The 22,863-nt window shown below is 44.7% G+C and overlaps 2 protein-coding genes across 5 annotated transcripts in view; both read left to right on the forward strand.

Annotated features, from left to right (window-relative positions):
* CELSR3 (cadherin EGF LAG seven-pass G-type receptor 3) overlaps nucleotides 1-5,864 on the forward strand; it is a 41,220-nt gene extending 35,356 nt beyond the window's left edge. The window contains exons 35-36 of the mRNA XM_056806275.1: nucleotides 56-1,109; nucleotides 3,003-5,864. Of these exons, the coding sequence (XP_056662253.1) occupies nucleotides 56-1,109; nucleotides 3,003-3,030 (1,082 nt within the window). The 3' untranslated portion in view covers nucleotides 3,031-5,864. The remainder of the gene's footprint in view (nucleotides 1-55; nucleotides 1,110-3,002) is intronic.
* Nucleotides 5,865-12,386: 6,522 nt separating this feature from the next.
* The window catches only part of SLC26A6 (solute carrier family 26 member 6), a 29,940-nt gene continuing 19,463 nt past the window's right edge, over nucleotides 12,387-22,863 (forward strand). For 2 of the 4 annotated variants that reach the window (XM_056805093.1, XM_056805092.1), the window contains exon 1: nucleotides 15,221-15,377. In XM_056805093.1, coding sequence (XP_056661071.1) covers nucleotides 15,364-15,377 — 14 coding nt within the window. In that variant the 5' untranslated portion in view covers nucleotides 15,221-15,363. Of the gene's footprint in view, nucleotides 12,602-13,665; nucleotides 13,770-15,220; nucleotides 15,378-22,863 lie in introns of those variants that run through there. The other 2 variants (XM_056805095.1, XM_056805096.1) reach the window with 2 other exon arrangements.

The following is a 22,863-nucleotide window of genomic DNA, read 5'->3' on the forward strand; positions in this document are numbered from 1 at the left end:
GCCCAGCCCCCTTGTTCCTTTGGCTGCCTCCAACTTATGCTCTTTCCACCCTCAGGTATACTGAAGAATCGACTCCAATACCCCTTAGCTCTACATGGACTGCCTTCGGCCAGTGCTCGAGGGGCTCCTGAACTGTCCTGGTACCGGTCCTCTACATTGGGCCACAGGGCAGTACCAGCTGCCTCCTATGGCCGTATCTACTCTGGCACAGGTAGCCTTTCCCAGCCTGCTAGTCGCTACTCTTCTCGGGAACAATTGGACCTGCTGCTTCGTAGGCAGATGTCTCGGGAACAGCTGGAGGAGGCCACCCCTCTTCCTATGTACTCCACTAGCCGCCATGGCTCCCGGGAACAGTTGGAGAGGGTCTCTAGCTGCCATAGCTCCCGGGAACACCTGGAGACCATCCCTAGTCGCCATGCCTCTCGGGAGCATCTGGAGACCATTCCCAGTCGCCATGCCTCCCGGGAGCATTTGGAGACAATTCCCAGTCACCACGGCTCTCAGGAACATCTGGAGAGCTCCAGTAGCCGACATGGCTCCTGGGAACATCTAGAAGCCTGTCTTAGTGGCCCAGAGCCAAGATTCCGGGGGAGCACGCTGCCTCGAAGGCAGCCCCCCAGGGATCATCTGGATGCCCTGGCCACCCGGTTTGGGTCCCGGGAGCCCTTGGACTCTGGGGCATCTCAGGAGTGGCCAAGCCCACTGCCCCACCTCAGGGGCTCCAGAGACCAGCTCTTGCCTACACGTCAGAGGTCCCGGGAACAGCTGGATTGTTTAGCAAGGAGCTCAAACTCTCCAGAACAGCTAGACATGAGGCCCTGTAGGCACCCATCAAGAGAGAACTTGGAACCACTCTCTAGAAGGCTTCCATCAAGGGAGAATGTGGCAGCCTGTCCAAGCAGGCCCCCTTCCACTGAACAGTTAGACATTCTTTCCTCCATTCTGGCCTCCTTCAACTCCTCAGCTCTCTCCTCCTCTGTGCAGTCCTCCAGTACGCCTTCAGGCCCTCACACCACCGCTACGCCTTCTGCAACAGCTTCAGCACCGGGACACTCCACACCTCGCTCAGCTACATCCCATAGCATCTCAGAGTTGTCACCAGACTCAGAGTAAGTGAGGGATCAAGAGCCATTGACCCCCTTTTTGTGCATCTGTCCATCAACTCAACCATCTACCAACTCCTCCATTCCTCCCTCTAAAAGGTATTTATGGATAGATGCTCTCACTCAAACCCAAGCATCATTGCTGTCACCAGCAAAACCGAGGTGAAGGAGAAGTGATCCTTGTAACCTTAGTAGAGCAGACAAGACTTAAACTTGAACTGACTTGATGATCTAAGCCAATCTATGCTTATGGACCAGATGAGTAGTATAGATTAGAGCTGGAGGGCAGGGACTGCCTAGGGAGTGGGAGGGTGAGTCTCTTCCTCATGCTGAAGGTCTTCAAGAGATGATTTCTGCTTAGCTCCAATTTAGCCCCCTCTGAAGTTCATAATTCTAGGAGGTATAATAGATAGGGCCTGGCAACTTACTGACTGTAGGGAGAGGGAAGAGATGGGGATGACTTGGAGTTTCAGGACTAGAGTAATTAGAAGGAATCTCTGTCCAGAGGTAAGAGAATCCCTGACAGAAATGAGGAAACTGAAAGGAGAGACATGTTTAGGGTGATGAGTTCCAGTTAGGGCATGTTGAGTGACAGGGTCATGATACAGAAAGTGTTAAGTGTTTTGCAGACTCTAAACGTAAGCTATTATGATTATTTATCCAGCAGGCAGTTGGAAATGCAGGTCTTGAACTCAAGAAAGTAGACTGGGGTATATATGTTTGGGAGCCATCTGTACAGAAGCGATAGCTTCAGCTCTCCGTGTAAGTTGATGAAATCATCAGGAAACAATCTAGAGAAAGGAAAGGAGATATCCAAAACAGAGTTTCGGGTGCTCTCAGAAATGAGAGGTGGATTTTGGTGAAGGAGCAGAGAGGAGGGACAGGCCATGGCAAGGCTTCCACATTAGAAGAGGAGAGATTGGAGGAGGCCCTCTAGAGTTGCCAGGGTGCAAGAAGCAAACTAACTGTCCTTTGTCTACTTTCCAGTGACTTCTTTCTTTAGATTTAATTATATTTTTCAACTTGCAGGTTCTTCCCCCACACCTTTACATAGCCTTCCCCTCCCACACTGAACAAAAACCAAAAAGAAAACCCTCAACAAATGTGAACAGTCAAAGCAAATTCCTTCATTGACTATGTCCAAAAATATGTTTCATTCTGTATTTTGAGACCCTCATCTTTCTGCCAGGAGTGTGTAACATGCCTAATCTTTGATCTGCTGGGATTATGATTTGTCTTTGCACTGATTAGAATTTTTAAGTTGTTTTTTTTTTATTTAATTTTTAATTTTATTTAGTCAATCCAGTTCAGTGGATTGAGAGCCAAGCCTGCAGACAGGAAGTCCTAGATTCAAATGTGACCTCAGACACTTCCCAGCTGTGTGACCCTGGGCAAGTCACAACCCCCATTGCCTAACCCTTACCACTCTTCTGTCTTGGAACCAATACACAGTATTGATTGATTTTTTTATTATATTTTATTTTATTTTCAGCTACAAATTTTCTCCCTCCCATCTCTTTTTCCCTTTTTTGAGAGAGCAAAAACAACAACAACAAAACCCAACCCATTAGAAACAGTCAAGCCAATTTGGGTCCTTTCAGAGTTGTTTTTCTTTATATAATGTAGATCTTGTATAAATTGTTCTGGTTCTGCTCATTTCACTCTACATCAATTCATATGGGTCTTCCCAGTTTCCTCTAGAACTGCTCATTTCACCATTTCTTATGGCTCAGTATTCATTATGTTCATATGCCATAATTTATTGACCCATTTTCCAATAAGTCCTGCCTTCTGGCCAATTTAATAATGGCCTTTGCTTGACCACTTATGACTAATTATGGCTTTTGATGCCTGGGAAATTTCTAACCTTTCTTCGCCTTTTTGACTTGTCCTTTGCAGAGTCACCAGAAGCGAGGGTCACTCTTGAGAAGAACAGTGGTCGAGGAGGAGTGAAAGGAGCAGGAGATGATTTGGAGGGAGGCATAGACATCTCCAACACAAGTTTGGGGTCTCTGCTAACTACCAGCCCTGGATCCTAAGGAGGAGAGTTTGGGCTGTCAGGACGCCTTCCTTTCTCCACCTGCTTTCAGACTCACTCACTTGTGAGAGGAGGGGCTCCCCCTGGCCCCTTCCAAACTGGATCTTCCTTTCTGTAACACTTGGGCACTGTGTGTGCATGAGTGTGCATGCTGGTGCGTGTTTGGGGAGGGGCCAGGGCCTGGGAGGACTTTTATATATTTTTTACCTTTGTAATCAGAGAGAAAGATGTCTATCCTTATTTTTAAGCGTTTCTGCCCTATGACTTCCCTGGGCTAGGTTGAGCTGAGCTGAGCTGGTCTGGTCTGGGGAAAAAGTGGTTAGGTTGGGACAGAGTAGGGAGCTAGCAGAGTCTGTGGTCTCCCTTCATCCTTCTGTAAGGCTCCATTGCTCCCCACTCTTATTCCTCCCATCTTTTTGTATTTAGTGCCCCTCCCCCATTTCCTGGTGCCAATGATCCTTTTTTTCAACCTCATCAGTTTTTTCCCTTTTTCCTTGCTCCTGTTAAAGCCTCCAAGTATTCTTCCTTCCAAGTTCCCTCATAGCATAGGATCATACAGGAGTTGGGAAGGACTTTAGAGATTATCTCGTCCAATCCCCTCATTTTATGGAAAAGGGAGCATGATTTGCTTCAGATCATATAGACAAAGTTGTGATCTGAACCCAAGTCTCCTGGCTATAAATTCAGGGCTCTTTCCATCACACTCCTGCTTCCCTAACCCCATCCAGCCCTCAAGGGACTCTCCCTTTCCTCTTCAGCTTCTCTGACCTTCCTTGGGGTCTCCCCTGGAGGCTGGGCCTGATTGGTGCTGAGTTTGCTCTCCATCCGGGACCCTTGGAAAGGAAGCTTCCCTCTTCAGCTCTTTCCCTCTCATTTCAGAAGATGGCAGGGATGAGGCATTGAACCTTTCCCTCTCCCTACGCCTCATATGTACTTTGTTTATAAGATTTTTTTTGAACCAGATCTTCCTATTTGTTTTCTCCTCTAATGGCCAGAGAGCCAAACTCCTCCTGAGGGGAATCTGCCCAGACCTCTAGAACCTGCTCGTTCCCAGGACAGGAATGGGCTGAGGTGATGTCTGAGTCCTTTCTTGTACCTGAGGCTGACAAAGCCAGGGAGAACTTTTCTTCCCTTGCCCAGGCCCCCACTTCCTGGCCTTCGGGTGCAGGAGGAGGGTATTCCCAGACTCAGCTTTTAGAGGAGGTGATAGACAAGACTGTCCCCAGGCCCCATACTAAGCCACATGTGTGTATGTATTGTGGAGTCACCCCAACCCCCATCCCCACCATTTACTGCCTTATAACCCTCCGGGCCCAATCGGAGTTTAATATTTATTCAAGCAGCAGACATAATGTTTACAGAGCAAGGCTTGCCTTCCTCGATGGTTGGGGGTGGGTGGGCGGGAAGGGCTCTGCTCCTTTGGGGGAGGGGATGCCAGGCCTTTATTCAGATACATTCCATGGTGTCCTCCTCCTGTTCCCTAGGATGGCCCAAGCTGGGAGAGACCCCTACACTCTGAAATTAGGGGGGATAGTTCTTCCTTGGAGGGGAGGGGGTATGTGAACAGGGGGGTGTGAACAGCCTGGGATGGGGTGGTTTGATTTGCTCATTCCCCCTCCCTACCAGGCTGTTTATGGTTGGATGGGGGTACAAACTGGGGACTACTACCAACCCCAACTATGTTTACAGGAAATCCCTTAGGCTTAGTCCTTTGGTGACTCAGTTCTTCCTGTCTTCTATATTTTCTAAAAAAGAAGAAACACACTTGACTGTTAGGGTTTCTTTCATAAAATGGGTTTTTTGTTTACAGTACGGAATTTTGGAGTTTGTTGCTTTGTTTACATTTTGGACTATGGGACTTTGTTTACAGTTTGGAACTTTGAGATTTTTTTACTTTGTTTCCTGTTCAGCTTTTTGGATTTTGTTACTTTGTTTACAATTTAGAATTTTAGACTTAAAGTTACTTTGTTTACAGTGGAGGGAGGGGGGAGGGGGAGACATATGGGATTGGGAAGAACAAAATGTGAGGATCCCCAGTTTAGATCTAAAGCTGGGGCTCTGCATTTGCCCCTCCCTCTAGGTTTCTGTCAGCCCAAAGGTCATTCATTCCCCCCTGCTTCCATATGCCGCTGGCTCATGGGGAACAGGGTGTCTTTGTCTTTGAAGAAGGAGGCTCTCACTTGAAAAGGACAGTGTGGAATTGGGGGAATACCATTTGCCAAGGAGATTAAAAGTTCTGTCACCTATGAGTGCCAAATCCCCCTTCCAGCCACTGCCCTGGTCACCCATTCACCTCACCTTGCCATTCCTTCTTGCTCCCCTGCCTCAGTGCTAGTCCTAGGTCAGAGTTGGGAAACAGGTCTGAGCAATCCCTAGGAGAAACTATGATTCAGAGCTGGAAATGACCTTCTTGGTCATGGAACCCAACTGTCTCATTTTACTGGGGGGTGGGGGGAAGGTGTGTGATTAAATTCAGAGTGCTTAATTGACTTCTCTGAGGTCACAGCTCCACAGTGGTGGAGTTGGGGCTCAAATGCTGAGTCAGTGCTCTTTCTACTATTCCATCCTGCCCTCTGTACTGTCCTTCCATGCCTCTGATTCTATAGACAGTCACAGAACGGGGAGGCAGTTTTCCTCTCCCTCTCTCCCAGCAGCCACTTCCCTGTCTGTATAAATTGTGAAAGCCCGGGGAGGAGGTTGGGAATAAACTTCTATAGAAAACAGTTTCAGCCTCCATCTGTCCTCAGAAGAGAATTGGGGAGGGTTCTGGGGCATTTCTAACTGTAGTGCCAAGGCCTGATGCAGCCCAGGATGTCTCGAGGCAGGGTGGCCTGGCTTCTGTGATAAATAGACTTGATAAAAGACTTGTACGTTACAAAGATTATACATTGTTGGTGGCAGTCAAGATTAGAACCCAGGCCTTTTGACTCTAGGGATTCCTTCTAATGCAGTGTGACATTCAGAAGAGTGATAAAAGATACCAGAATTGGCATCCAAAAACATCACAACAGACTAGAACAGTGGGCTGAAGCTAAGAAAATTATATTGGAATAAATTTAAACCACTTTTGACATTTTAAAAGGTCAGGTTTTTTTTTTTTTAATAGAAGCTAGATATTTCACTTGGCAAGATTTGAGAGCCTTGCTTGTGACAAAAAGGGTACACTTTAGGGTCTTCTAAACTTCTCTTCATTGGAGCCTGGAAAACTTGCGTACTGACAGCCCAAGGTCCCCTTGCAAGCACTTGGGCTAAAGAAGCATCAAACAATGGATTCTAATTCTGTAGTAAAGGGTACAGAAAGGACTCACACCTGAGCCTTTTACAAAGGCAAGCACATTCCTTTTCTCCACCTTAGAGACCTTTATAATTTCAAATCGGGTTTTCTCCTATTTAGTTCTACCCCAGATGCTCCCTGGAAATCCTATTTCTCCCCCAAGAGATGGTACTGCCAACACTTGCTGATTTGTGGTGAGGTTACCTGGAATCAAGGCTGCCGGTATCACAGTTCCAAGCTATTTTCTCCTTTTACAGTCTCACAGCCCTACCCTATCAACAAAGGACCTTATATGGGTGCCCTGTGAATCTGTACTTTCTACATGCCCCACTCAAGTCAGAGTGTCCCATTCTTGGTTAGGATAAAAGTCATTTCTCTTCCCCCTTCTCCCAGTTTCACCTCTCCCTGAATCTTGGGGGGAAATTAAAATTCATTTGCCTTTATATCCCTGTCTTTCTATGGGCTACTTGAAACAAATTGGCCTGGGATCATTTCAAGAATTGGAAAAGAGAAGGGGATCCCATTCAAAAGTGTTTTGATGGCCCAATAATATTGTAGTCTCAATATAACTTTCAAACTTCCTCCAGTGCTGAAGGTCTTAGAAACAAAGGTTATAATGAAATATTTGGGGTTTCGTCCCTGGAGAAAATCATTTGGGGGGGACTCTTTTCCTTAGGATTAATTTAAGAGGAGAGTAGCAAATTGCTTTTCTCCTCCTGGATTATATCACCAAGTTTGAAAATGCCAGGAAGAAGTCCTGGTGTCTTCCTAAGGAAGCTCCTTTTCCTGGCATATAATTCTGCTTTCAGTATTTTTGGAGTGACTCAGCTTAGCCGGTACTATTAACACATTTTCCCGAAATTGAAATCCACTTGAACACCAGAGGAATAGAAATTTTCCATGACAAGCATAAGAACAATGCAAATATTGTTTGTCAAATTTTAGATGGATTTCTCAGATAGTTATAAAATCTTGGTCCTGCAGCTAGATAGGGGAAAGAGGCTGTGTCTTGGGCTTGTAATATGGACATGCCAGCTAAAAGATCTAAGGCCAAAGCCAATGAAGTGGGGGTTTGGGGGTGAGCAAGGCTATAGTCCTGTTATCCTCTGCTCTAGCCAGCTTGCCTCTGGAGTGCCACATTTTAAGAAGGATAAGGCCCTGTTGATATATAAGGATCCATTGAAAGATGGGGTTTTATGCTGAAGAAAAGAAGACTCGGACATGACACAAGAACTGTGTTCGTTCCTCTTTGAAGGATCCATTAGGGTGATGAGTCATTTGGCTAGTTCCTCTTTGCCCTAGAAGGCAGAAGCAGGAGCAATTGGGAAAAAATTACAGGAGGCAGATTTTGCCTTGATATTTATAAGGAAGCATTTTCTAAGTGAAACTTTTCTAACAATGGAAGATGTTATGGTTGGTAAGTAGTAAGCATCCTTTGCTGCAGGCCTTTCCTTGTTCCTTTTAACTCATGCCTTCCCCTTGGAGATTATCTCCTATGCACTCCATGTGTGTCTTGTTGAGGCATTGTTCTTTACATATTTTAGAAGCTGCTTTAAGACAGGGACCATGTAAACACTTCTTGCACATATAATATTCCCCCCCCCCCCCTTTAAAAAACCCCTTACTTTATGTCTTGGAATCAATACTAATTTCCAAGGCAGAAGAATGAAAAAGGATAGGCAATTGGGGTTAAGTGACTTGCCCAGGGTCACACAGCTAGGAAAATTTGAACCTAGGGCCTTTTATCTCCAGACCTGGCTCTCAATCCACTAAGTCACCTAGTTGCCCCTTCATAAATCCTTTTTAATCAACTGACTGATTTGACATGTTCAAGCTTTTCTAAGCTAGACATTTACAAGGCTTCAAAGCTATAGGGGAAGGCAGGACTCTGTTGGAGGTCTTTTGCCATTCAGATACTTTGATGTCTGACCCTATCTCCTGGCCTGGAATCTCAAGGCTGAAGTCTTGGATTAGCTGAAGGGCTCTTTGTCTCCATCTTCCCCTGCCTACATGGGTACCCTAATCTCTTACTCAACTTGGTTCAATGAACCTTGATTTTTTTCTCAGCCCTGCTGTCTGGGGCCACTTCCCCACATACTAAGGGGCTGAATGTTGTGTGTCCAGCCATAGGATAAAAACAAGAGGGAGAAGGGACCTTCTGAAAGCATTGCTGGGGGGGAAAGTGTGGTAGCCCAAGTGCTTAGGGTTATAGTCCATCTCCATCTCTAGGTACAGTCGGCAAGGGCAGAAGATTGAGAGTATGACCAGAGGATCTGGGGCCTGGCAGAGAGGTAACATGGAAATATCCATTCCATGATGGTTTCCTGTACTCCCTTAGCACTTTAAGCCAAACCAGAAATCACTTAACCCCAAATGCCTAGCCCTTCTCTCTCTGCCCAGGCTTTCTCTTCCTGGGGCAATTCTGGTCTGAATTCAACCCCTAGTGGCACCAGCAAATTATTCCTCAGAGATCTACAACCCCTTCCCCCGATCATGTTTGGCCCCGAAGCTTCTGATCTACCTACAACTATAGCCTTAGTCCTAATCAGAGGCCTGATGGTGACCCATTGACTACCTACCTAGCCCTGTGCCTCACTTGAACTGGCAAGGCTGTGTGAAAGGGAATTCTTTGTTCTCTTTGTCTCTTCTGGGTTTACACTTGTCCTTTATTCCCTTTGCCTAGTCGGAGTTGACACTTTGGTTAACATTAACTTAAGTACTCCTACTTAATACATCACTAGACTGAAGACAGTATTAATTAACTCTTCTTTGTCTACCTTTTAAATTGAATCAACAAAAGATTGAACACCCTACTTAGTGCTAGGTGAGAAGCCAGCAAGATACTTGGAGAGCTCCACCTTTTTTTAACCCAATCAGTCAGAAATTTGTGAATCCTTTAAGAGTTCACACAAGAGTTCACATCCTCAGAAATTGTTCAGTCAGGAAACTGTGAAACTTTTTGATGAGAAATTGACCTTCAGAAGCTGAGAAATCTCTCCCACAGACACTGCCTGTAGCATCCCAAGCATATTCACATCTATGAAATATAGATGACTGTATTATTACTGTGTCTCCAAGCATGAGGCTTTACCGATAAGGTTTGTGAAGGTAACCTTGACCTGATCACGCGACCTATTGCCCAACACAAGTCCATTAACAAGTTCGGAGACTTGCCCGGGAAAGCCCGGTTATGTCCTACACGCCCAAAAGGTGTTCCCTCCATTGTACCACCCAATCATGATTGTCTAAGATATGTGATGTAATTGTTACGTGATTAGAGGCATTCCTCTGCCTCCTCATCAATAAAAGCAAGGCAACCCCTGGAATTTTTTCTCTTTTTAGGAAGGTTCTTTCCCTAGATAGGATTACGGTTTCTCTCTCTCTTTCTCCTCCAAGTCCTTTCCTTCCCCGAGGCTGTGACCATCTCGGCCTGTATTCTCTATCTTAATCTCCTCAACCACCTTGTATTCCATTATCCTCATTTTCCGCCTTAAGGAAAATCATAGGGGTTGCCTGCCCTATCCAACTGTCTTTCATTTCCACCCTGGTTCTCGGTTCCTACCTCTCCTCAGGTCCCATCACAAAGGTGAGCCCCTTCCCTTGTGGGACCCTGCTGGTCAGGGAAGTCCATTAAGGAAAACCCCACACTGCCCTCTGGGCAGTGCTAGACAATTTGGAAACTGCGATTGGATTGACCGCTGTGAAGAGGGGAGAAGACAAGAAGTCACCAAAAAAGCAAGCCTGAACTCCCTCAGAGCAGATTGTTTTTGAGAAGTTAGTCTTCTGGAGATAGTCTTTTAATTAGGATGAGTATTTGAGGGAGCTTTGCTGGAGACTGTGGCTTGGAGTTCCACTTCAACTTAGATTCTGATTCCTGGACTACTTTGTTGGGCGAGTGAAAGGTTGACTACTTTTCTAGTTTCCTACGAAACTAGCTACCATCTTGGAGGAAGCCTAGTAATTAGTCACCAGCAGCCTTCCTGGTTGAGAGCTAATTAATCTTTGCCTGAATTAAGCAGACCTAGGGCAAAACATTTAGGTTGATAGGATAGATAACTTCTCTATCCCCCTCACATTTTTCTTCTTCATTGTTTCCTCTCTATTTATAAATACTTGTAAATAAATTTCTGACTCGAGATATAATAAATATTGGTGGACACATAATTTCATAAAATTATTGTCCAACCATTAATTTTCACTTTTACAGTTGAGTCTTGGATTGGTCTCTTCTGTCTTCTCTATTTAGGACAAGGACTCATGGAATTGTGGGTAGGAGATAAGAGAGGGTTGACTCATGGTAGAATGTCAGATTTGGAAAAGATCTAAAAGATAATTTAGGCCATTCTCACCTCATTATACTGGAGAAGAAGCTAACTGCAGTGTCCCGGGTTATAATGGGTTCTCCCTGAGGTGTTTACCTAGTCAGACATCTAGCTATATTAGTAAGTGGACTGCTGGACCTGGAGTCAGGAAGACCTCAGCTCAGATGGTGTCAGACCCTTAAAGAGCCGTGGGACCCTGGACAGGTCACTTAATTTCCTCATCTACGAAAAGGGATACCAATGGCACCTACCTCCTGGGGTTGTTGTGAGGATAAAATGAGGAAATATTTGTAAAGCCCTTATATTATCACCCTAGACATTTCTGTGTTAGAAGACATAAATCAAAGCCAAGGCAATTTAATGAAATGGCATAGAAAGAAGAGTAGCAACAAAATATTTCTCCCATGAACCTGGGACATATAATACATATAGCATCAGTGGGAAGAATGTGCCCCCATCGGGAACACTTTAAGAAAGGAAGAGGTGTGAGTGTGGGATTACAGGGAGGGAAAATGAGGCCGAAGGCCCACTCTAGGCCTTTCTAATAACTCTTCCTAGTTAGGGACATAAAGCTCTCATTCATGCACCTATTCTTAGTATAACAGTCCGACCTGCAGCTGCTACATAAAGTTTTTCCTTAGTGGGTTTGGGTTTGAGAAGGAGAAAGGAGTCGGAGAAAATGGGTGATAAATCAAGAGACAAAGACAAGTTAAAATATATATGGGGAGCGGCGCTGGTCCCTGATAATATTTTCCTTAGAAAAATAATTAAAGGAAAATATGAGAAATAGGAGAACATGTAGAAGTAAGAATTCCCAGATAGAAAGCACATGGCCAAGAGTGGCTGTAGGAAAGATAAAGAGAGATAGAAGAAAGAGCTCTAAGGTTGCAGGAAATCAAGAGAGAGAGAGCAGCACCCTCACCCCAGAGTTTATTGTGGATTGAGAGGATCAATGAATAGGTAACAAAGCATAGTTGATTCACATTGGTTGAAATGGCAGTGATGACAACTTCTAGGCCTGGTAACTTCAAACTGCGCTTTGCAAATGAGTTTGCCCTGAACAAAGGCAGCGTGGCCAAGTCAATAGCTTAGCTCATCAATCATACACTGACTATCAAGAGGCCTGGTAATACAATATTATTACATCAATCATACTTTCATGCCTGGTATGTTACACTTAGTGAGTATTCTGAACATTTCCCACTTTTCATAGTAAGCCTAGAAATAGCTATTTGCTCCGTAATTACCAAACAGCTTAAAAAAAAAATTAAAAACCTTTACCTTCCATCTTGGAATCAATACTGATTGCAAGGCAGAAGGGTGGTAAGGGCTAGGCAATGGGAGTTGTGACTTTCCCAGGGCCACACAGCTAGGAAGTGTCTGAGGCCAGATTTGAATCTAGGACCTCCTGTCTCTAGGCCTGGCTCTCAATCCACTGAGCCATTTAGCTGCTCCCTAGCCCACCCCCCAACCCCTTAAGTTGGGGATTCCTTTTTTTGTTCTTCAAACTGTAAATCTCTAGTTCCAAACATAAATGGGTGGAGAAAGGCGTAGAGAGAAATCAAGCCTGGGGGCAATTGTCTCTGGAGGAGGCTAAGCTTACCAGCAGAGCTACATTCCTAGCCTAGCTTCCTTCTAGGTTCCAACAGCCAAAATCTGAAAAGGACATTATCCAAGGTCATCCAGCTGACCAATGACAGAGTCTGAACCAGAACCCAAGGCTCTAGACTGTATGCTTCCATTCCAGGGTTTTCCTTTTCCACTCCTTCAGTCATGTGCCCCATCTTGGATTCCGGGGGAGAGCTAGGATATGCGTTCTGTCGGAGACTGCTTTCTGGGAAGACCTCCAGATTTCTAATCACTGGTAGGTGTGTGTAGCTATAGGAGTGTGGCTGGGGGGATGGATGGGTGGTCCTATTCTGTGCTCTGAAGGGGAACAAAGAAATTGGGAAATCAATCAGACTGAAAGTTGGGCATAAGGGAGGCACCCTAGTGGAGTCCCCTTTTTGCTCCCACAATGCTTTCTAGGCCTCTTCTAAAAACATGTCTTGGTAACTGAAGTAGATATGAGCCCAATATGCATTTTTCTTCCCTTTTCTTGTAGATTTTCAAGTCATAGTCTTCTGTGTTGGTGTCTTAAGCTTCCCTATAACCATATTAGCTCTTTTCATTTTTATTTTTTTAAACCTTTACTTTCTGACTTAGTAGGACCTCCAGTTTCCCTGTAACCATACTGATTCTTTTTATTTTTATTTTTTTAAACTTTTACTTTCTGTTTTAGTAACAACTCTTAAGACAGAAGGGCAAGGGCTAAGCAAATGAGATTAAGTGACTTGCTCAGGGTCATACAACTAGGAAGTATCTGAAGCCAAATTTAAACCCAGGTCCTCCTGACTCCTGGCCTGGTACTTTATCCACTGTACCAACTAGCTGGACCTCTGGTTGAATTCTTTGATTTTTTTCCCTTCATTCTTCTAGCCTAATTCTATATTTCTATATTCATTTTTCCCAATTACATAAAAAACAAAAACAATTTTTAACATTTTTTAATTTTGAGTTCCAAATTCTCTCCCTTCCTCTCTTCTTGATTGAAACAAATTTTTGCTGCAAAACACACTCTCATATTGGTCATTGCTGTAAGAGCATGCATATATCACCCAAACCCCAAATGCTCTCCTGCCCTTCTTGAGAAGGCAAGCTAATTTGATACAGATTATACATGTGCAGTCACACAAAATATATTTCCAAATGAGTCATTTTTTGAAAGAAGATTTTTAAAAACCCCTCAAAAAATGAAGGAAAACAGAAAAAAGCTCCGATCTGCATTCAGACTCCATCATTTCTTTCTCTGCATTTGTATGCCAGGCTCCTTCTGGACTTTGGACTTTTTGCTGGTGTAGAGCTCTGCTCACTTCTAGGGGGTGTCTGCCCTGAGCTTGCTTTCCTAGCTTCAGCAGGCAGCCTTTCAATGCTTCCAAAGGGGGGAGATCCGGGAGAGTCTTTTTGTTCACTATCTTCCTGTTCTCGGCTCTGTAAGTTCCTGACCCAGGTCTGAGCCTGTTGGCTTATGTGTGTGGTTGAATTGTAGTTGACTTGCTGGACCTAGTGGTCACTCTTTACCAGCTGTGAGGTTCTATAGGTGTGGAGTGACTGAACTGCTGGCTTCCCTTTGGTCTGGGTCTTTTGCTCTGGTTTTTCCACAGCAGACCAGGTTAGAACCGAGTCACTACTCTGTCTCTGGGAGCAGAGCTACATAGCTAAGTTTCTGGAATGTGTTTGGTGATCAGGATTCAGCGAGGGCCCCAAGCTCTTGGTCCCGGCCCTCCTTTCCACTCTGGATCTGTGAGCCACAATTAAATAATGGGTGATAGAACTGCCAGATAGACCCATTCCCGCTCCTAGTACTAGTGCGGCACTCCAGGATTTCTGCCTGCTCTGGTGTTCTCCCAGTTCCCTTTCAGTGCGGAGTGCTGCTCTTTCTTCCTAAGCTGCTCTAGACTGGGCAGAATTTGGTCTTGTACATTTGTCTAAGTTGTGGAGGTGTGTTGGGAAAAACGTTGACTACCCTTCTCAGATAATTGACTTAGAAGCAAGAGTTCTTGCCATTTAGTATGTCCGGCTCTTCATAGTGAAGTGGTTTGTCATTTCCTTCTCTAGCTTACTTTACTGAGGAGGAAACTGAGGCAGAGATTGAAGTGACTTTCCCAGTCACACAGTATCTGAGGCTGGATTTAAACTCAGGTACATGTGCCTTCCTGACTCCAGGCCGGGCACTCTATCCCCTGCACCATCTAGATGCCCCATAATGGCTCTTAATTATTTTTCACCATAGATCCCTCTGGCAGTCTGGTGAAGCCTAAGGATCCTATCTCTGAATAATATCCTTAAATGCATACATTAAAGTGCATAGGATCACACAGAAAACCATTATATGGGGGGGGGCCGCTAGGTGGTTCAGTAGCTTGAGTCAGGCCATGAGAAGGGAGGTCCTGGGTTCAAATCCGGCCTCAGACACTTCCTGGCTGTGTGTGACTCTGGACAAGTCACTTAATCCCCGTTGCCTAGTCCTTACTGCTCTTCTGCCTTGGAACCAATAGAAAGTATTGATTCCAAGACGGAAGGTAAGAGTTAAAAAACAACCACCTATATATGGAAATTAGAAATAAAATCCGCAGGACCCCAAGTTAAGCGTCTAAGGGCAGGCTGGGGTAGGGGTGGCTGCCCCACGCGAAGGGGAGTTGGTAGGACCGCGAGTCGGGACCACAGGGTACCGGAGGCTACGGGTCTCTAGGAAAGGCAGATGGGCGACCTCACCCCGGACTGAGAGGGCCTGGAGCTGCTGCTGCCGACCTCGCTCTCAGCCTCTCGCCTTTCGCGTCTTACGGAAAGAGGGACTCGGGACCGGAAGGAGTTAAAGCTCCCTCCCGTCAGCCCCACCTTCCCCCCTGCGTCACGAGACCTGTCCAAGGTTCGAGCCCCGATTGGTGAACACCTTACCGTGTGGTGCACCGATTGGCCGTTGGGAACGTGCACGGCATCCCGTTGGGCCCTGCCTCCCAAGTGAAAGGAAGCCGGGCAGAGCAGCAGGAGGCGGGTTTGGACCTTGGACTGGGACTCTGCCCAGCCATGGGGCCGCCCGGGTGAGTGGTGCCCGCCCTGCCGGTGCAGCTCCGGCCCTGTGGGTCCGACTGCACTGATCTTTCCGACTCCAACTCCAACCTGTGGCTTCTGACCGGCGAGCCGGGGGAGGGCGGGTTGTGGTGGTGGCATCCTAAACTTGACCTTTGACCCCCGACCTTTGACCCCCAACCTCCTCTTCCTTCCCCACAACTCGGACCACCGAGATGATCCCTGAACTCCCCAGGCTTGATTGTGGGACCTCTAACCCCAGGCTATCCCAAACCTCCATTTCTATGGGTTTGACCTTTTGGCTCGTAACCCTGACCTCTACCTATGACCACCAACCCTATTCCCGGACCCGGTCCTAACCTTTGATTCGGACTCCTCCTGGATCCCCATCCTGACCTTTGACCTTAACCTTGACCTTTGACCCCCTGTTTCTTCAGGATATTCCCTAACTCCTCCCCTGCTTCCTTTCTGTGCTATCCAGGTCCTCATTGTCCCTGATTTGGGGGGACTCTCATGTGGGGAGCAGGTCAGAGTCAGACCTAGACATGCCCCTGGGCCTATTGATTGTCTGTGATTGCAAGAGGGAGAGGGGAGGAGAAAGGGATGGCTTGAGGCTGCTAGGTCTGCTCCAGGAGGTTGGATTCTCCCCATCTCCTTTCATATTGACTTTAACCTCAACCCTCTCAAGCCCAGCCTTCCCTTAGCTCCATCAGCCTTAAATGAATACATGCTCGATGGCTGGAACCTGAAGCTGTGCGGTCACTTGAAATGGGGGTTAGAACTGGTCAGCTTGACCTGGGAGGACAGAATTAGGATCTGGGAGAAGAAGCTCCTGGGAGAAGCCCCTTCCTGTGCCTGAAAGGAACTCCAGCTAAGAGAGTGCTCCCAAAGTATTAGGTTCTCAAGCTCTTCAGGCAGTGGCTAGGTAGCCATCACTTGGCAATGTTGTAGTAGCAGATACCCAGGCAGGGAACAGCTTGGATTTGAGTATGTGAGCTGTCTTTGGCCTGTCTCTGGGCCCATCTACCTTTAGTCTAACACTGATTTGGCCTTTTGCACCAGAAACTGGGAGCTGGGAATCTCAGCTTCTTCCTCATCATCCGTAGCACTAGAAGTAACCAAATCCTTTTTATTTATTTATTTGATAATTTATTTTTTCCTTGATTACATATAAAAACAATTTTTAACATTCTTTAAGTTCTGAGTTCCAATTCTTTCTCTTTCTTCCTCTCCTCCCCCTTTCCTGACATGATAAGCAGTGTGTTCTAGGTTATACGTGTTTGGGTCATGAACACATTTCCATACTGGTCATGTTGTGGAAGAAGACATATTAAAGAAGAAAACATAAAATAAAGTGAAAAATAGTATGCTGTGATCTGTATTCAGATTCCACCAGTAATCTTTCTTTGGAGGTGGATGGCGTTTTTCATCAGGAGTCCTTTGGAATTGGCCTAACTATCAAATCATTTTAAACTAACTCCTCAGCAAGTGGCCTCTGAACTCTACTGAGTCTCTTCTCCTCTTCCTGGAGTCCTGTCTTAGAGCTCTTATAGGAGAGAGTTGGAATCAATTAAGACCTGAGGCTGAGCCATAGGCTCTAAGGATCTGAGAAACTCAAGAGAAGAGAGAGAGAATCCTGTAGTTTGAAGGATTGCAATTCAGTTTTTGGAAATATTATTTACTAAGTATTTACTATATACAAGACATTGTGCTAGACACTGGGGATACAGGAACAAAAAAGTAAACAGTTCTTGCCCACAAAGAGCTTACGTTTGGGGAAAAGGAATACAACATAGCCACAGATAAGTTAATACAAAGCAATCTGAGGTGGGAGCAAATGCCAACAATTGGGGGTTCTGGAGAAGCTTTATTTACATAGGATATTGCACCCTATTCTTGAAGAAAATCTTGCAGAGATTATAAGATGAGGCAGTTAGAATTTGAGTGTATTCCGGGCATGGGGGACATAGGCAACCTTTACAAAGGGATAAGAAATAGAAGACAATAGTTTGAGAAGATGGCAGGGTCAGATGAAGGTTTGTTTTCTTTTAAAGATTGGAAAGACTGGGTATGTTTCTAGGAGGTGGGAAAGGAGCCAGTAGATAAGGAGGAACTGAAGTCAAGATGAGACAGGAAATGATTGGAAAAGGATATGAGGGAAAATGGAGTCATATCCAGAGTTGAACTCAAGGCCAGATATATTATGAGTACTTAATGACTAATTGATTGGTCAGTAGCAAAATTGGAGATGCTAAAAGTCCTAGCATCTAGAAGGGACCTTAGAGGACTACTAGTTCAAGCTGTTCGTTTTAGAATTGAGGAAAAAAGGCCCATAGAAAGTGAAGTTGAAGGGGACAAGCATTTATTAAGTGCCTACTATGTATCAGACATTACATTCAGATCTCATTTAATCCTCTAACCAACTCTAGGTGCTATTAGAGGAAACTGAGGCAGACAGAAATTAAGTACTTGCCTGGGGTCACACAGCTAGTATTTGAGACTGAATTTGAACTCAAGACTTCATGAAGCCCAGTGCCCTATCTACAAGTTCATACAGGAAGTAATTTTGTAGAAGCAAGATTTAAACCTAAGTCATATGGCTCCAAAGCCTTCACACCAAGGGCCACCAAGAAGGAGAGAATGGGTATGTGTCTGATAGAAATGACTTTTGAAGGATGGAATAGGACAGGCAAAGTTAATGTATGAGTTTTGTTTTTTTCAGTGAAAAGGGGGCAGAGTCTTCCACTCTGAGGGGCGGGTTTAAATCTGACCTCAGACACTTCTTAGCTGTGACCCTGGGCTAGTCATTAAACTCCAGTTGCTTAGCACTTACAGTTGGGTTTTTTTTCTGTCTTAGAATAGAATTTTTAAAAAAACCTTTACCTTCCATCTTAGAATCAATACTATGTATTGGTTCCAAGGCAGAAGAGTAGTAAGGACCAGGCAATGGGGGGGTTAAGTTACTTGCCCAGGGTCACACATCTAGGAGGTATCTGAGGCCAGTTTTGAACCCAGGACTTCCCATCTCTAGGCCTGGCTCTCTGTCCACCTAGATGCCTCCAACATTAATACTTAATGTTGATTCCAAGATGGAAAGTGAGGATTTTTTTTTTTAATTGTGGTTTTCCAAGCCAAAATAAGACTGCAGGGATGTGTTTCTATTTGAATTTGACACCACTAAAAGAATCTTGGGAGAAGAGGAGAGTTAGAATAGTACTTTTTGTGGAGAATCATGGGAAATACCCACTGTTAGGGGCATGATATGGATGATGATTCAGAAAGGAAAATGAGGCGTGATCAGAGGGTAGGAAAAGGACCAAGAAAGAGCAGTGTCACCAAGATGTCCAGAGTAGAGAGTGTATATGGGAGCAAAAGATGGTTAATAGTATCAGAAACTAGAGGGTATGATAGCTAGAAAACCATTTGAGGAAGAATTTAAAAATTGCTATCCAGCAGTGAGGATCTATTTATGATTAGATAACAGGTCTGTGGTAGATTCAGTTTGCAAAGTTTAGTGATTTTTTTTCTCTTGTAAAGATCAGCCCCATGGAAGGAACAGATAGTGGAGATTACTCAGGATTAAGGATTAGCAAGGCACAAATGGCACAAATACCAGAGAAGGGACAAAGGGCAGTATCTTGTGGAAATGGTTAATTATAGGGTCAAAACTGCAGGGAAGAATGTAGGAATTTCAGAATTGGTGAGCTGAGAGAACAGGGAAAAGGTGAAGGACTAAAGATTTTAGTCAAAAGTAACATCTGTATCTTTTAAGATTCAATTTAAGGGCCACCTTCTTTATGAAGCCTTTGTTGGTTCTCCTAGTTACTGGTGCCTTCTCCACCAAGGGCCACCTTATTTCCATTATTTCTCTGTGCCAGAAATTTGCATGTGGTCTCTTATGTAAGAATATAAGCTCATGGAGGACAGGCACTACTTAATTTTTTTCATCCCCTTTTCCTAGGTCAGTGATAGTGAACCTATGGCATAGGTGCCAACTTGGCACACAGAGCTCTCTCTATGGACACACAGCAACTTCTCTCCCCCAGAATTCATTACTAGAAAGGCAGAGGGACTTGGGTGGAGCTGCTCCCCTCCCCCTCTCCACTGTGTCTGAGGACATTTTTTCACATCACTCAGCGTCCTGCCCAGCAGCCCAATGGGAGCACACAGAGGGTAAGGTGGGTGGCCCATAGGCAGCAGAATAGGAGGGGAGCAGAGCACTTTGGTCACTTCCCTTCCTGAGGACATTCCTCACTTCACCCTCTCCTTCACCCAGCAGCCCAATAGGAGAGCTTCTCCCTCCCCTGTGTCAGGCAAAGGAGAGGGGAGCAGAGTCCACCCAACACTTGGTGGGGCATTCCATCTCTAAAAGGTTTGCCATCACTGTCCTAGGTTGTTGTTCAGTCATTTCAGTCCTATCCAACTCTTCATGACCCCATTTGGAGTTTTCTCAATAAAGATATTGAAATGGTTTGCCAAATCCTTCTCCAGCTCATTTTAAAGATGAGGAAACTGAGGCCAATAAGATTAAATGACTTGCTGAGGGTCTCTCAGCTACTAAGTGTCAGAAGCCACATTTGAACTCCCAAAGATGCATCTTTCTGAATGGAAGGCTGGTACTCTGTGCCACCTAACTGCCCTACGCTCTCCTAAATTTGCTTCTGTGGAAGCTGCTTTCTCCTGATTATATTCCTTTTTCTGTCAGACCATTTCTTCTCAGTTTCCTTTTGATTGATAATCCATCTTTTACCTCCTGAATGTGGGTGCTAGACTCTGCCTTGAGCCCCCTCTTTTCTTTCTCTGCTCTCTCACTTAGTGATCTCATCAGTTCCCAAGGGTGAAGTTTGTTACTTCTGTGCTGATGACTCCCCTCTCTGTGGTCAGCTATTGTTAACTGTTTGCAGTTAGTAAGCATTTACTAAGCACTTACTATGCCCAATGTATTTTGGGAAGTGCTGGGGATAAAAACAAAGAGGCAAAAGTCAGTCCAGTCCTCACAGAGCTCATAGTCTAAAGGGGGAGCAACAAATAAACTGTGTATGTATGAACAAGCTATATACAGGATAAATAAGAAATAATTAATAGAGGGAAAGTACCAGAATTAAGAGGAATTGGGGAAAACTTCCAAGAAGTCTTTCTAGACTCCCACTTAGAAGGTAGGATTTTAGCTGGGGCTTGAAGGAAAATCAGAAGGCAGAGATGAGGAGGGAAAGCATTTCTGGCATGAGGAAATTGCCCAGAACTGAGAGATGGAGTGGCTAGTTTGTGGAAGAGCATGGAGGCCATTGTTATTGGATTGAAGAATCAGAAGTCAGGTGCAAGAAGCCTGGAAAGATAGACCGGAGTTAGGTTATCAACTCTCGAGCTTCAGTTTTATATCACCAGTTTCAAAGTATATCTTCCTCTTGATATGCCTCTGGCAACTCTGACTCAACACATCCAAAACTGAGCTCACTATCTTTCCTCACCAAACCCAGCTCTTCTCTGAAACTTCCCTATTTCTCTTGATGGCACTTTTCCAGGTTACAAATTTCAGTCATCTTTGGTCTCTCTTTTCTTTGTCTTCTTCCCCATCCAAATTCAATTGATTGTATCATCCATCATCTCTTGTGTCCATCCCATTCTATACACTCTTGCCACTAGACTTTGATTGATGATTTTAGGATGGAGAATGGTAACTTTGTGCAACTCTGCCTCCCTTAAATACAATTCACCCTCAAGTTGAGACCTCATCCTGTGATATTATTGACCCTTTTCCAAATCAAAGAACCAACAACCACATGTGTTGTCTTACTCACCAGAATAGAAACTCCTCAAGGGTAGGGACTGTCTTTCTTGCTTGTGTTTGTATTTCTCAGACTTAGCAAGTAGTAAGCATTTAATGATTTTGTGCGCCCTCTCCCCTTCTTTTTCTCTTTCTCCCTATCTCTATCTGTCTGTTTGCCTACTTGACCTAGCTTAGCTTTCACAAAATCTCAGCGATGGGAGCTTTCTATTCCAAATCTGTGTTTGAACAGAAAGCTTTCTAATGGTGAGTAATTCAGCCTGCTAAGGCAGCCAGTTCCATTTCATTTTTGTATGTCTGCTTTTGAAGAGGCTTTGATTAAGCTGAAGTCTGTCTTTCGTCTGCCTTATACTGAGCCAAGTTCTATCCTCTGGTTAAGCAACCAATAGAACCAATCTCATCCATTTTTTACATGATCAGTTTTCTGAACCTTGAAAACAGCTATTGTGGCCTCAGTAAAGTTGAGGAGGAAATGGACCAAACCTGTGTACTATTGAGTTTGGTGGAGAAGCATCTTTTCTTCAGGAAAAAAGTAATCTTAACTGTCAAAGAAATAGAACTACAAGATTGTATGCAACGGATCCTCAAGTCTGTATTTTATTCCCCAGTAAGGTGAGCCCACTGATTCTATTTAGAAGGAAGTTGCCACTGTTTTAAAGATCTCTTGCCCTGTCAGGATACTCTGATGAGATTAGCTACAGGAAAAACATCCCAGTTGGAACAAACCTGATCTTTAACAACTTCTGAGACCCTAATATGAACACATTCTTCCCCAAATAAACTGAAAAAAAAATTTTTAATCCCTACCTTCTGTCTTGGAGTCAATACTCTGTACTGGTTCCAAGGTAGAAGAGTGGTAGGGGTAGGCAATGGGGGTCAAGTGACTTGCCCAGGGTCACACAGATGGGAAGTGTCTGAGGCTATATTTGAACCCAGAACCTCCCATCTCTAGGCCTGAGCTACCCAGCTGCCCCCTGAAATTTTGTTCTAATTATACGGTCTCCTGAATAAGTGAAGTAACAGGGTTTAGTTGCCTTATTTCACCTTTTTCTTTTGTCATGAAATGGCAACCCAGAGCTGTATAAAACCTCTTACATAGGTGCTTATCTCTCTTTTTTTCCTGGGTATTGCTCTCCACTTGGCAGCTGCCCATCAACTGACACTAATTAAACTTTTATCTTATAGCTATGCCTCCTGATTTATTGACCTCCAGTCAGATGGACCAGTGGGGCAGGAATTACTCTCTGGAAGGATCTTAGGACTTCTGGGTTGATATGCTGCTCCCCACCATTCAGTACTACACATTCTAGTTTGCCAATACCCAGGGTATGCTGGAACTGGCTCCTGGAGAGTCAGTTGTTTAATTTTCACTTTAATTTCACAGCTCAGAAATTGTCAAATATTACAATTCAGGACTTAACATTATATATATATATATATATTTTGTCAGTTACATTTACCAGCATGCGCCTGCTCTATCATTCCTAAAATCGTGTGCCCAGAACTGAATATCGCACTCCAGCTGTGGTCTGCCCAGAGTAGAGCAGGGGAGAACTGGGAATTTTTTCATTTTGAACACATGACTTTCCTAAAGCAGTCTGGGAAAGCATTCCATTTTTCTATTTTGGCTGCCATGTGTCACTAGTATCTTTAAACTTGCTTTGCAGACCACTGAAGCCTTCAGACCTTTTTTTTTTTTAGACAAATTATCA

This window comes from Monodelphis domestica, chromosome 7 (genome assembly GCF_027887165.1).
Source record: "Monodelphis domestica isolate mMonDom1 chromosome 7, mMonDom1.pri, whole genome shotgun sequence".
Lineage (NCBI taxonomy): Eukaryota > Metazoa > Chordata > Mammalia > Didelphimorphia > Didelphidae > Monodelphis > Monodelphis domestica.